At 32.3% G+C, this 13,440-nt stretch overlaps 1 protein-coding gene across 1 annotated transcript in view; it reads left to right on the top strand.

Annotated features, from left to right (window-relative positions):
* The window catches only part of LOC129987833 (chorion peroxidase-like), a 45,689-nt gene that overhangs the window by 20,243 nt on the left and 12,006 nt on the right, over nucleotides 1-13,440 (top strand). The window contains exons 3-8 of the mRNA XM_056095800.1: nucleotides 4,234-4,366; nucleotides 5,569-5,795; nucleotides 7,007-7,177; nucleotides 9,544-9,699; nucleotides 11,152-11,256; nucleotides 12,741-12,857. Of these exons, the coding sequence (XP_055951775.1) occupies nucleotides 4,234-4,366; nucleotides 5,569-5,795; nucleotides 7,007-7,177; nucleotides 9,544-9,699; nucleotides 11,152-11,256; nucleotides 12,741-12,857 (909 nt within the window). The remainder of the gene's footprint in view (nucleotides 1-4,233; nucleotides 4,367-5,568; nucleotides 5,796-7,006; nucleotides 7,178-9,543; nucleotides 9,700-11,151; nucleotides 11,257-12,740; nucleotides 12,858-13,440) is intronic.

Raw genomic sequence — 13,440 nt, 5'->3', positions numbered from 1 at the left:
TTAGAGTTATTAAACAGCATTTACCATTCCCCAATTTACATATTTTTGTTTGACATAGTTTGGCAGACTGATTTACAGAAGTTTTTACTAAGCTATTATAACTTAATTTATCACATAACTGATCTATAATGGCGTAACCTTGTGAAATTTGATTTTTATTCCTCAATACCAGATAACTCATTCTTAATCCATAAACTGTTTATTTCTCAGTAATAAGTCGTGTTTTAATTGAACTAGCTGTAATCAAATGAATAAAGTGAGTGTACATTCTGATTTCGAAAATTTAGTAAATCTCGCTTGGTGGTTTATTTTATTTCAGAAAAAAATATTGAAAAAATAAGTAAGGGCTATGCAGAAAATTTTGAGTACCTATGCGCAGTGATACTTTTTAGGTGATGGTGACGTTACCGGAATTGACACTGCTGTTAACAAAAACTACGCATAATCCCTTTGCCTTTTATTAATATTTCCTGTACGTGTCTTTCACAGCAATAGCTGCATCATTATCGACTCTAGTTACGAATGATTTCACTTTTAACTTTCCGGTATTGAGATAATAATACACTGTTACATAAATTTTCCGAAATCCGTGCAAGGGTTGTATGATCTAATCGACTCAATAACAAATGACAAGCTTTATTCTACACAAAAACATGAATGTCAGTTGTAACGTACACAAAAACAACACTTGCAGTTAATAGAAGCTAATCAGTAACAAATAACCACAATAGCATAAAGAACTCAGAGAAAGAGTGTTTTATGCTGTTGTGGACTACTTTCACTGACTCAATATTTGACTGACGTCAGCTGTGTCAAGACAAGGGAGTTTCTGTAAAGATCATAGAATTTCATGTTCGATTAAATATATAGACGAGATTCTAGTAATTTCTGGAATTTTCAACTTCTTCGCCAAATTCTCCGAAAGGTCATTGACTTTTTTTGATGATAATGCCATGTCCACTTTATCACGGAAAGAGGGCGCAGTAGTTTCTGAGGGTAAAGACCTCGAAACACCCGAGAGCAGAAGTCTGACATCTAGCTCATACGTAGAAGACACTCACGTATTCGATTCCACATCCCCATTTTCAAAGGGGGCTTTAAACACGTCTCATAGATAGAGCACAGGCCGCAGAACAACCATGCCCGAACTAGGACTCGAACCCGGGGAAGATTCCTAGGCCAGGACGTTGTCATTCAACATCTATCTGTAAGACTATATTCCTTATTATGGAATTAACTTGGCTGCGAAGTAATATTACAAATTCATAACAATATCATTTATGTCGAAGGATAACCTATCTCTTCCTTTAAAAGGACGAGAATAATATTCTTAATTCTTTTCGCTTTTTAACTGATACACTAATAGTTTCAAAAGCTTTTCCCCCTCTGTAGAGCTAATTTTGTCAATTGTTCATCAGGAGCTGTTCCACGGGATAAATTTTCTCTGCAGATTATTTCCTTGTCCACCGCCATTCTATATGGTTAAATTATTGCATGACTAAGGAATATGAATGAGATGCTTGTTGATGAGAATGCTATAAAGTCCTATCTTTGATTTCGCTGTTAACCAGGATTATTTAAAATTTAGTTTATCTATGTGCATTTTAGCAACAAACTGCTTATTTCTACGGATACATGACTGGAAGTTTCTCTAGATTTGTTCTAAACAAAATGCAAATGTGAGTCAGTTTACTTTGGGAAACTTCCAGGAAGTAAGCTTTAATCACGCCCCTATTAATAATGAAAATGTGCTAGTTGTATGTTGGCACTTAACAGGTTAGGTTACTTGGCACAATCTATATGTCCCCCTTGGAATCATTTTTTAAAATTTTAATCAACATTTAATATTAAGTGTTGCGTTTATCTGAATAATTTCCGAAAATATTATTGCAAAAAAAAAAAAAATACTTCGTTTCAAATTTTTTTAAAAAGTGTCTTTTTAATGATACTGATATAATAATCATGTAAATTTTTTAAAAAGTTAGGTAATTTAAGAAAAAAAAACATTTTTTACATAATTTTCAACGATAGTTTACTTTGTTGCTTTAAATTCAAACCATTTTTATTGTTTCATCAAATATTGAATCGCGTGCTTTTTCTCACTGTTAGAAGCTAAACAAGGACTCTGTTTACTATCTGTGTAGCTTACAATACGAATAGAAAATGAAGTTACAATACCACAAAATTTAGAAGATAACTGAACAGCAAATTTACATTTCTAACCGTGCCATGATGTCATGACACTAGTCCCCATTAGAAAAGTTCACATATACAACAAACAGAGCAGATATAAGGCAATTAAAATCACTCGTTTTTAATATCTGACAATTTGAAGGACTCATGGGCATGAAGTTATATTTAAACAATTTAATTAAAATTAAATGTGACTAATATCCCTAGCGAATCAGTTGATCGCCAAAAACATCTAGTGTTGTAATAATTATGACTTTTTTCGTAGATTCTATCCATTTCCGAACGTGGCTTTGAAATATAATAAATGCTTCACTACCTCTTTATCCTTATGCTTAACTAACGGACTTTGCTAGATCTAATAGAGTTAGCATCTCAACCATCTCTTTCTTATTGCATCGCCATATCCGTCATTATGAGAAAAGCCAGTAATATATAACACAAAATAATTATAGGTATAATTAATGAATTTCAGTGAATTATAAAGTAGAAAAAAGATATTCCTGTTTTTTTCTAAAAAGGAGAAACCACATTACAGCTTCCTTTGTGTGTGTGTTTTAATTACACCCTAGTCAATAATAAATGAAAGATGCTTTTACAAGGTTTTTAGAATCTAAAAGGTTAATAAACCAAACAGTTGGGAAATTTGATGACGTAATATCTGATTCAAATATGTAGAGTAATCGAAATTGTTGCTTCCTTTTCGTCTTTAGGATTATGGTTTAAGTTTTTTTTTTTTTGTCGTGTGACTATTTTAAGCCAAATTTCCGCGCAGTATCTTCTGAGGATAAAGACCCCTGAGCACCCGAGGGCAGAAGTCTGACTTCTAGCTCAAATGAAGATAGCACACACGCATTCGCTTGCACAACCCCTTTCTACAGGGGGGGGGGGCTCATTCACGCACCTCACAGAGAGAACGCAAGGAAGAAAAGAACCATGCCCGAGCTCGGAACTCGAACCCGGAACGCCTAGAACATGGGCAAGAGGCGCTACCCCTAGGCCAGGACGCCGGCGTCGTTTAGGGCAATTATTCAGAATCTCATGAATTGCTTGTTAAAAGCATTATCTTGATTCCTGAATCTATGAATCAGAAATACTGATTGTAGAAATATTATAGGTACAAAAAGTTAAAAATAGAAATTATTTCCCAATGTTTGACCTATTGCCTTGATCTTTTTTTAAAGTTAAATTTATCATTCCTCTGCAGACATCCTCCAGATGACTGCTGATAGTTAAAAATTAAAATTTAAAAAATACATTTTGGGTTGATTTTCTTACATTTTCAGCACCCATTGTATCCTTATAAGAATCTAATAATCGGAATTATCTTCATTTTTAACTAGCCTCTTTCATTCGTAAACTATACCAATGCAAACAGAATCCATCTTCCTTAGCTTTTAACAATGGAATTAAATCACACGATTTTATATTTGATGAAACAGTGGAAACAGCTTGAGTCTTCAGTTTAAAATGAATTCTATTGTTGGAAATTAAGTAAAAAATTATTCTATAATTGCCAAAATTCAGAAAAAATCTGCATGATTATTAAATTGGTATAATTAAAAAGATTTTTTTTTTTAAATTTCAAAACAGTGTAAAATTTATTTTTGAAATAATATTTTCGGAAATTATAGTGGAAAATATCAAAAGTTCAGCTTAATTTTTAATTAATTAAAATTTCAAAAACTTACACCGAAATGTACATTTCTATTCTCCAAGACTGACGTATGCCAAATTTGGTGATGTAGATACACTGGTTTGATCTGTAGAGGCCAAACGCAAGTGCACACACACACCCACACGCAAGCGCGCGCACACACACACACACACGCACGCGCGCGCACGCACACACCCACACCCACACACCCACACCCCCCCCACACACACACCCACACACACACACATCTTTATTATTAATAGAGATTAGAAAACATATAGTCATTATGGCATGCATATTTTTTACAGTTCTTCCATTAATTCTTAAATTAATTTTTAAGAAGGTAATCTACTTTTATCTGCATGATGTATTTCTGTTTTCTTCAGGAAGGCCACAAGATCCAATGAGCAATATACCGTCGGCGCGACATCAGCGATTCTTAGCCAGTAGACCGAGATCCAGAAGAATGGAAACCGTACAAGAACGGTTTGAAGAAGCCACCAGAGTTCTCCTCAATGAGTAAAATTGCATTTCTTTAACCATATATTTTTAACACCAACTGTTTGAATGGTGCCACATAATCCAAATCTACTTGATAAGAAACAAATTACCAACAAAATTTTCTATTCTTGAAAGGAAATATAAATTCTGAATTCTGAAAATTGAATTCATTTTAGTTTCTTAGCAAGGCTTTTGGCGAAAAAATTGGTCACAGGTTTGGTAGTTAGTTTTTATTGCTCTTGTATTGGAAATGTCACTGTCTTTTGCCAAATTACTGGAAATGTTGCCGAAGATGACGCCAAAAATCTTTCCAAGAAGCTAAAATAAGTCAAATTAACTGAATTCTCAACAACATTTTCCATTCTTAGAATTTCAAACTGTTAAACTTGTAGTGAGAAGATAGTTACTACTGAAGTAGAAATTTTAATAAAAGATTCTTTTTTATTAACAAATGATGAAATCAAATTGTTGATTGTTTTCTCACTGATGCTGCAGATTCTTTCTAATATTAAGAAATATTAACTGATAATGTGTATGCTAAATTAAATCAAATTCTCTGAAAACCATTAGAAATTTTAATAAATGTTTATAAGAATTTACTATATGTTGATCAAAATTACATGGCATTTGTTATTACTTAACAGCTATTATTTCAAGATAATGAATACAAATATTACAATTCTTCAGAATAAACGAACTTCAGAAGACGATACAAATATTATTTCAAAAGATTAAATCAGTTTAAACATAAAAGTGATAACGATAACATTAAAGAAGTTAAAAACGCTAGTATAAATTTTCTTTCTATGAATAAATGGTTGACTTTGCTATGAAAAAAAAATCAATAATAATTTTTTATTAGAATTTTAAACCTACATTATAACGAAAATTCCTTTTTGGAAAATGTAAGATAAAAAATACCAAAGTGTTGAATAAGCAGGAGGGATTTTTTTCCAATATACTATGGTAAAATTGCAAATTAGTTAGATAAAAAAGAAGGAATTAATATAAAATGTCTGATGATATCGTTTAGATGCATAATCTTCCTACAAGTTGTAAAGATGGCCGAAAATAAAATATTCATAAAATATTGCAGATTGCTTCTGCCATCAGATTATTCTCTGTAACGTGAAATTGAACCTTTAAAAAGATTTCGATTAAGATCATTTCTTATATTTATTTTTTACAACAATTAATAAATTGCTGTGATTTTGTTGCAGATTTAACCTGACTCCTCAGCAAATCCTTTTCGGGCTTTCCCAAGCGAATCTGTCGACGATGCTGGAGGGAAATGAAGTCCAGACCTGTCAGAACCAGTTTAATTTCACGTGCAACCGTAACGATAGGTACCGTACATTCGATGGGACGTGTAACAATCTTCGCCATCCTTCTTGGGGAATGGCCGCTTCTTGCTTCGAAAGATTGGTTGAGCCAGCCTATGCTGATGGTAAGCCCTGTTTCTTCATCTTAACACTTTTCTCTTATTTAATACCATAAAAAATTACACAATCAAACTTTATTAATGAGAAAGCATTAAAAAAATACCTAATAGCACAAAATTTCTTCAAATCAATTGCAGAAAATGACAACCGAATATAAGCAATCTTTTCAAAGATGTTGCAATCTGATTGGCTACATGCGAAGCGTTAATAGAATGGTACTCGAGAGTTTCTTTCGCCAAAGATTTGTCTTACATATCGGATTGAACTTGAGAACTTGTGATTCGAATCTTGTCTCAAATGTGTGAGTCATATGATTCGTCAGTTGCATAAACAAATGTTTTCTGCTAACAGTTGGGGTGAATATTGGATCCAATTAAACCTGATCCAATGGTTGACGTTGTAAGTGGGTCAAATGATTGTAGAAGAAATTATAGTTGCTGTCGCCGCAGGGATGGTATAGTCTTGTTCCAATTTGATTATTAAAAAAATACCAGTAACGGGATTAATAGTGAGAAAAGGGCTCAATACCTGCATAAAAGAAGAGTTTGCTACTGATGTTCGGGATTTCCTTTGATTCGGTTATGAAACACTGTACCCACCGGAGTATCTTCCTAAGTGAATATTCGACGCTTGACATTGGAAGCTCATAGATCGAAATCCCGCCACGCAGTGCTATAAGATATCTAACATTCAATGTTGGGAGGTGTTCATACAATGTATAGCGCGGGCTGTAATTAAACCTTTTAATAAGATTATTGAATGCCAGGCATCTAAATTGTCATCAGACATCCACTAAAATCTAAATGTCTGATTGTAGATCATAGGTCCTATAACCGAATTGATAGACGGTTGTATATGCGAGATTCGTTTACTTCGTCAAATACTTAAAAGTTATAAAAGCCCTCACGTTGATATGATGTAGACGATGAAGTTCCGGGCCGCTTCTTTGTACACTAGGGATTCTCAACATTATAAGATCTCCAATAAACTATATTGCTTCGAAACAGTATATTATCATATCAAACAACTGATAAATTCTTAATATCAAGAAATCATATTTATACTAGTTAGAAAAGTTTTTTCTGAGCTTCTACTGTTTCATTTCAAAATATCAATATGTACTTGACCTGCAACGTAAAATAATCAGGCTCGCTTGTTAATTAAAAACCCAAGAAAAATATTTCTAGTTTTCTAACTTTTCTAAAATTGTTTACAGGTACATCTCAGAAGAGGGTGGCAGTGTCTGGAAACCCTCTCCCACCGCCTCGACGTGTTTCATTAGAAATACACTCTCACATGGACAATCCGACAGATTACGTCACCCATATGTTCATGGCTTTCGGTCAGTTCTTGGATCACGATATCTCAATGAGCCCTCTCAGTCGAGGTAAGTGGATACGAAATCATTGATAAGCTGATTTAACCTTATTTATATTAGTAATGGAAGCGTGATGTATATATGGTGATGGTAGTAGTAACTGCTGTTCAACATCATCTTCCACATACTATCTAATCACTAGAACTCCATTTAGAGGGTAATTTGTATGGTGACCGTTATGGGAATAAAAATACTGGTTTAGAACATAATATTTGATAAAAGAACAATTAGATTAAATAATAGAAATTATATTAAACATGGCATATAACTATGCGTACAAATATGATGCATAACGAAAGTGTGAACATACAGGTGAAACACCGCCTTTAAATATTGCAGTGCTTCTTCGCTATTGGCCCATAAATAATATCGCCTTTAAGTATTACAGTCCTTCGCCTTTGTCCAAAAGATAACATCGCTTTTAAATATTGCAGTGTTTCTTCGCCACTGGCCAATAGATGATATCGCCTTTAAGTACTGCAGTACTTCTTCGCCATTGTCCAATAAATAACATCGCCTTTAAATATTGCAGTGCTTCTTCAATACTACCAATAGATGATATCCCTATAAGTATTAACAATACTTCTTCGCCACTGTGCAATAGTTAACCTCGCCTTTAAGCATTACAGTGCTTTTTCGTCATTGTATAATAGAAGTAATAAAAAAAAAGAGCGGAATAAGTATGAAAGTGAATACAATAAACCAAACACAGTTATCGATGAGGCAACAGACAAACACGCTCTTTATTTTTATTATTATTACTCTTTAAGCAAAAGAAGAAAACACAAATCAAAAGAACTTCGAGATATTGGGAATTGTGTAATTAGTTTGAGGCACTCAGAATATCAGATAATTGAACATAGCTTTATAAGACATAGCTAGTACGGAATAGATATTTGCTTTTAAAATCAAGTATAAATTGTTTTTGTAAATAGTATGTAAATTATTTCTTTGTTACAACTTAAATATTCATAAAAATGTAGGATCAATGTGATGTTTCTTTTCTCGTCAACTTCATACTGTATTCTATTTTGGCAAACAGAAAACTTTACACGAAATGTACTATGTAGTAGTTGTAGAGTTTTCATTTGTAAATTTACATATAACATTATCGTTCTTCCTCACTTGCTTTCATAATCATTGATATTAAATAACTACAAATAATTTTTTATTCCATTTTTTTCCCTGATATACAGTAGATTTCCTGTAGATGCATCTATAATCTACCGTAAGGCCGGGGTAGCCTGGTTGGTAGAGCGTCGGATTCGCGTCCCTTAGGTTGCGAGTTCGAACCCCACAGGCCGAAGATTCCCCGCGTGCTTGGTGATTGACGCGCGTTCAATCTGTCGTGGTCACAAAGTACTCCATGTCAAGAGTAATACCACTGGGGGTACTGGATCAGGGGTGATCGTTCTCTGATTCAGGTCTAAATTACGATCTGTGGTTGAGTGAATGAAATGCGAGAATGAAGTCCGCCCCGTAAAAAGGGTTGTGACATGTGTGTAGCTAAGTCGTTCTCTTGGCTCTAGATGACGCTACTATAAAAACAAGAGACGCTCCCCCCTCAGGCTTTAATCGGCTGTCTTCGAACAGCCGGCTTGTTCATGGCAAGTGCCATAAGAAACAACAACATAATATACCGTAATTTACGGCGGCAGGTCCTTCTAACTAGAAGAAAAGTATACTAAGTGTTTTATTGCTTAAAAATCGATTTTTTAGTAATATTTTTTATTGTTACTAAACAGACTTCCAGAATTGCATTGCTCTAATTCTTCTCGCAAATCTGGGAAAAAACATTTTTTTTTATTTTTTTCATTTTTATATATTTTTGTTTTTCACCACTATTTATGTAACTTTCATATTCCGTGTAGTAGTCTGCTACATCTCTTTATAAGTGCGAATGTTAAAAATCTGCTGTAAAGAAGTATTTATAACTAGTACAATATGGAAACAATTTGATTTCTGTTTCTTGTATTTCATTCACTTCTTATATTTCTACCTAAATGCATCCCTTGCATTTCCATTTAAAAAATGCCTATTGGCACCTCTATTTTCTTTTAAAATTTGTTTCACTAGTTCTAAATCATGCGTTTCATGTAGTTAGGGGAATAGTCGCATATTTTCTTTCTTAGTCTACAATAAAGTGTTTTATGACTCAAACAAAAGATTTTTTTAAAAAACTTTTAATAATTCTCCATTCGCTAATCGCATACGAAATATTTTTAACCGGAAATACTTTTGAATTTTGTATTTATTTGTGAATGGAAGAGTATGCTACCATAATTCAACAATTCTAAAGAACTTTGCTACTAATTAACATTGAAACTTGTATTACGGAAGGATCTTAAACTTACTATTGTTTTTCTGTTTTCTAGTGAATAATGAACTGATAGAATGTTGCCCAACGAACCCCGACGATCCACCTCAGTGCGATCCTATCCTTCTGGAAAGGGACGATCCTTTCTTCAGTGCATTCGGAATCGATTGTCTCAGCAATGTTCGGACAACCATTTGCTCAACTTGTTCATTGGGTAAGTTCAAAATATTTATATATATATAAAGTTTAACCCCATACATAGAATTTTCATTTGTCGAAAATCTTTATGAATCATCTTTCTTTCAAAACTCAGAATTCTCTTTCTGTTATATACCCCAAATCGTAATCGTTTATAAACCCAAAGAAATTTTCATATATAGGATAAAAATCTTTGCATGTGAAATTATGTAAAATTATGACACTTAAAAAATCATTTAGGAATTTCGTCCATAAGAGGAAATATGAATTAAATAAAACTATCTCGTCCATTCTTTCTGCAGTAGAAATTCGTGGAAAAGTGAAAGTTTATTCAAGAAAAGGTCATTTATATTTGCAGGTGAATTATACATTTTTGAAATGTTATTTCATACCAAACACTTTCTTAATTTAGAACGAAACTTTTACTTTAAATTAGATTTAGTTTTACATTTCTTATAATAGGCATGGTACCTAACTAAAATCTTGAAATGTTAGTGAAAAATTCAATTTTTTATCTGTTTATGAACTCGAAGAAATTTTAAAACATGGGAAGTTAGAAACATAAAATTATGTGAATGGACTTTCTATCAAAATTATAGGTTTCTCTCAAATTTTGGAGGAAATCCGGCATAAAATCCGTCCGTCATATCCATACAAAAATTATAACTCAAAAATAAATGCGTAAAATTAATTAGAGCTGTATGGATGAATTTCAATGTATCTCTACTAATAATAAAGATGAATGTGTATGTTGTATGTATCTTTGTATGTTGGCGCATTACAGATGAGACCGTTTGACCTAGAGTTGCCAAACTTAGAACAAGGGAACAATGTGCACTTTGTTGCTATTTTTCAGATTTTGCTTTTTTTCTTACTTTCAATTACTTTTTTTAATTTTAAATGTATTTTAAAACATTATATTTCATTGTTAAAGTGAAATTTTAGCAATGAAATTCTTTTCTTTGGAGTATCAGGAACATTCAGCTATCCATAAGATATTTAATTGAAAGTAAACCCGATATTCCTGGTAAAGAGGGCTAGTTTTAAATAAAAAAAAGTCGAATGATAGTTTTTAGAATGAGAATGAGACTCCTTAATATAAATAGAGTTTGAAGTCTTCTGGGCTTAAAATATCAAGTTTCGAAAATTTATCCCGTGCTCCTCCGAGTATTATAATTGCACTAACTTTGAAAATTTTAAACAAGCATTTTCTCTATCGCCTCCCCCTTTATAAGAAGAAATCATTCCAACATCTTATCTTTCATAAGAGTTAATCATATTAAATATAAAAGTATTGTTGTCTCTCAATCTGCTGTCAGTCTCATAGAAGACATCAGCATTCTCGTTGGAAATCTAAGCTCTAAAACAAACGGTGTGGTCTGTAGAATGAAAGCGCATATATATATATATAACTTGACGCATCATAACTTTTATGCAAAATATATTGAGTCATTTTCTTGCATTTCAGGTCCCAGACAGCAAACTAATCAATTGAGTTCTTATATTGATGCCTCCCACATCTATGGGTTGAGCAGGAATGATTCTAATGACCTCAGAAACAATGACGGAACTGGTATGTAATCCCTTAGTTTCTCTTATTCATTTTAAAATATGAAGAAGTATCCTTAAAAATTGTATTAAATAAAAATATTGCTCAATGTTTAATTTTTAAGAACATTAAAAAAATTTAGATCTCTTACATGACTGAGTGTCAACCTCAGATCATTCAAAAATCTATCTATGATGGTTAGATTGATCAAGATTCTCTTTCAGACTGAGATCGATAGTTGGTTTATAATTTAAATGGTATTCCAAATCTTTGCAGTAGGAAAATAATTTAAAATTAAAGACAGACAGTAATATGAAACAACCAGAAACAGTATAAAGGACAAACAATTATTTTTAAAACTTCATTAAGATATGCTCATATATTAACGTGAAACTAAATATTGATTTACTTATTTCGTACAACTACAGAATTTTGTTGCTTTTAGAAGAAGCTTCTATAACTGATTATACAGTTCAGAGACGTATTTTATATATGGTAGACGACAACTGCCTAAGGCCGCTTGGCTGATCAGGAGCCACAGGCAGATCGATTAAAAAAGAATGTTATGAGTCAAATTGCTAATTATATTTGTAAAAAAATATTTATTCTGTGAATTACGAAATATAAAGATACTACTATATAAAGATACTAAATTTTTTCAGATTTAATATCTCTGGTTCCTATCTAATTTATTATAGTATTTATAAAGACCAATTTAATGGTTATGCAACATAATCTGTCTAAATAAAGGACAGTGGTAGTTTAACGATTAAGTCTCGACTTCGGGTCCAAATGATTATAAATTTGAAGTGATTCGTTGAAGATCCATCATATCGTTAAGGGTCTGTCCTATGTTAAATTTGATAATGTCTACCAAATATCTCGTGTCATGTTTGCCAAATAAATATTTTGGGGAAGAGTGTTGCCGATTCCGGTGTCGTCTTCGTCATCTGACTACGGTTCAAAATTACCAAATCTATCTCAAAATATCTCTCGTGTTGTTTTAATATAACTAAATTGTTTAAATAAATTCTACATCTGGTTAAATAATATTGAGTAATACCGTGGGAATCACTTAGTCCTGTGTCACTTTAATTTGAATAAGAACATTTGTATTTTTACGAAGTTACTGAAATAAAAACAATTTTCTACAATGAACGATAAACATGTTGATTAAACTAAAATTTTGAAACTAAATTGATAAAAAAAGAGGGACTTTATATTATGCATTGCTTAGGCCTACAAATGATAAATCCACCGTTGTGTACACTGTTTAAAGAAATTGATCTGCAATCTCCTCACCTTTTAACGTATTAACTGCTGTATACTCGATTCTCGTTGTTTTCGAAAGCAAAACCTCGACAATAGTATATGGATCTAACAATTTTTTTATTACTTTTTTGAAGACAAAATATGGTGTCCCCATGAAAATAGTTCTTTCTTTATGGTAATGAATGGGTTGAAATAATAATGGATAACACGCATATTTATTTTCATCTTGTTTTCAGGTACATTACGCTTCGTTAACCGCCCAGAAGCTGGTGGAGAGCTTCCTCCAGGTAGCGCACGACCCGCCGAAGATCAGTGCAGTTTTCAAGATCCCAACTTTGATTGCTTTGAAACAGGTAAAATGAACACGAAGTACAGCAACTGATGCTGTGCATTTTTCAATTCCTACTATAAGTTCACACTCTCCCTATATATGTATCATGTTCAAATTTTCAATCGTTAATAAAATGCTTTTTATTCATCCACTCAAGTTCAAATATATTTTTTTAAACTTGTAGTGGATGACACTTGATGTTAATACAGTTTTTTCAAATATTAATTAATTAATTAAATTTGTCCAGTAATTTCTATTTGGTCTCCAAAGTCGCCAAGTCCATCGCCATGTCACCAAGCTCTGAGATTACTGACGCGACACCCAATCATAAATAATAAGTAGTAATTCAATTAAAAAAATTTTGCCACTTAATATTGTAATTCTGTCATACGTATATACATATTTATATTAATTGTAATTATTTAATAAAAAGTATCTAAAATAAAAAAAAATTGTTGATCTAAGTAGGAATTGACTTAATTTTATATATATATATATATATATATATTACTAGTTTATTAAACTCTTAACATTCCAAAAGCAATTATTTTTTATTTTGATTTTTAGGATATGAATGCCCTTAAATAGTTGTATAATTCGATTCT

The sequence above is a fragment of the Argiope bruennichi genome, chromosome 10 (assembly GCF_947563725.1).
Source record: "Argiope bruennichi chromosome 10, qqArgBrue1.1, whole genome shotgun sequence".
Classification (NCBI taxonomy): domain Eukaryota; kingdom Metazoa; phylum Arthropoda; class Arachnida; order Araneae; family Araneidae; genus Argiope; species Argiope bruennichi.
This window is presented reverse-complemented; position numbering and strand designations above follow the sequence as displayed.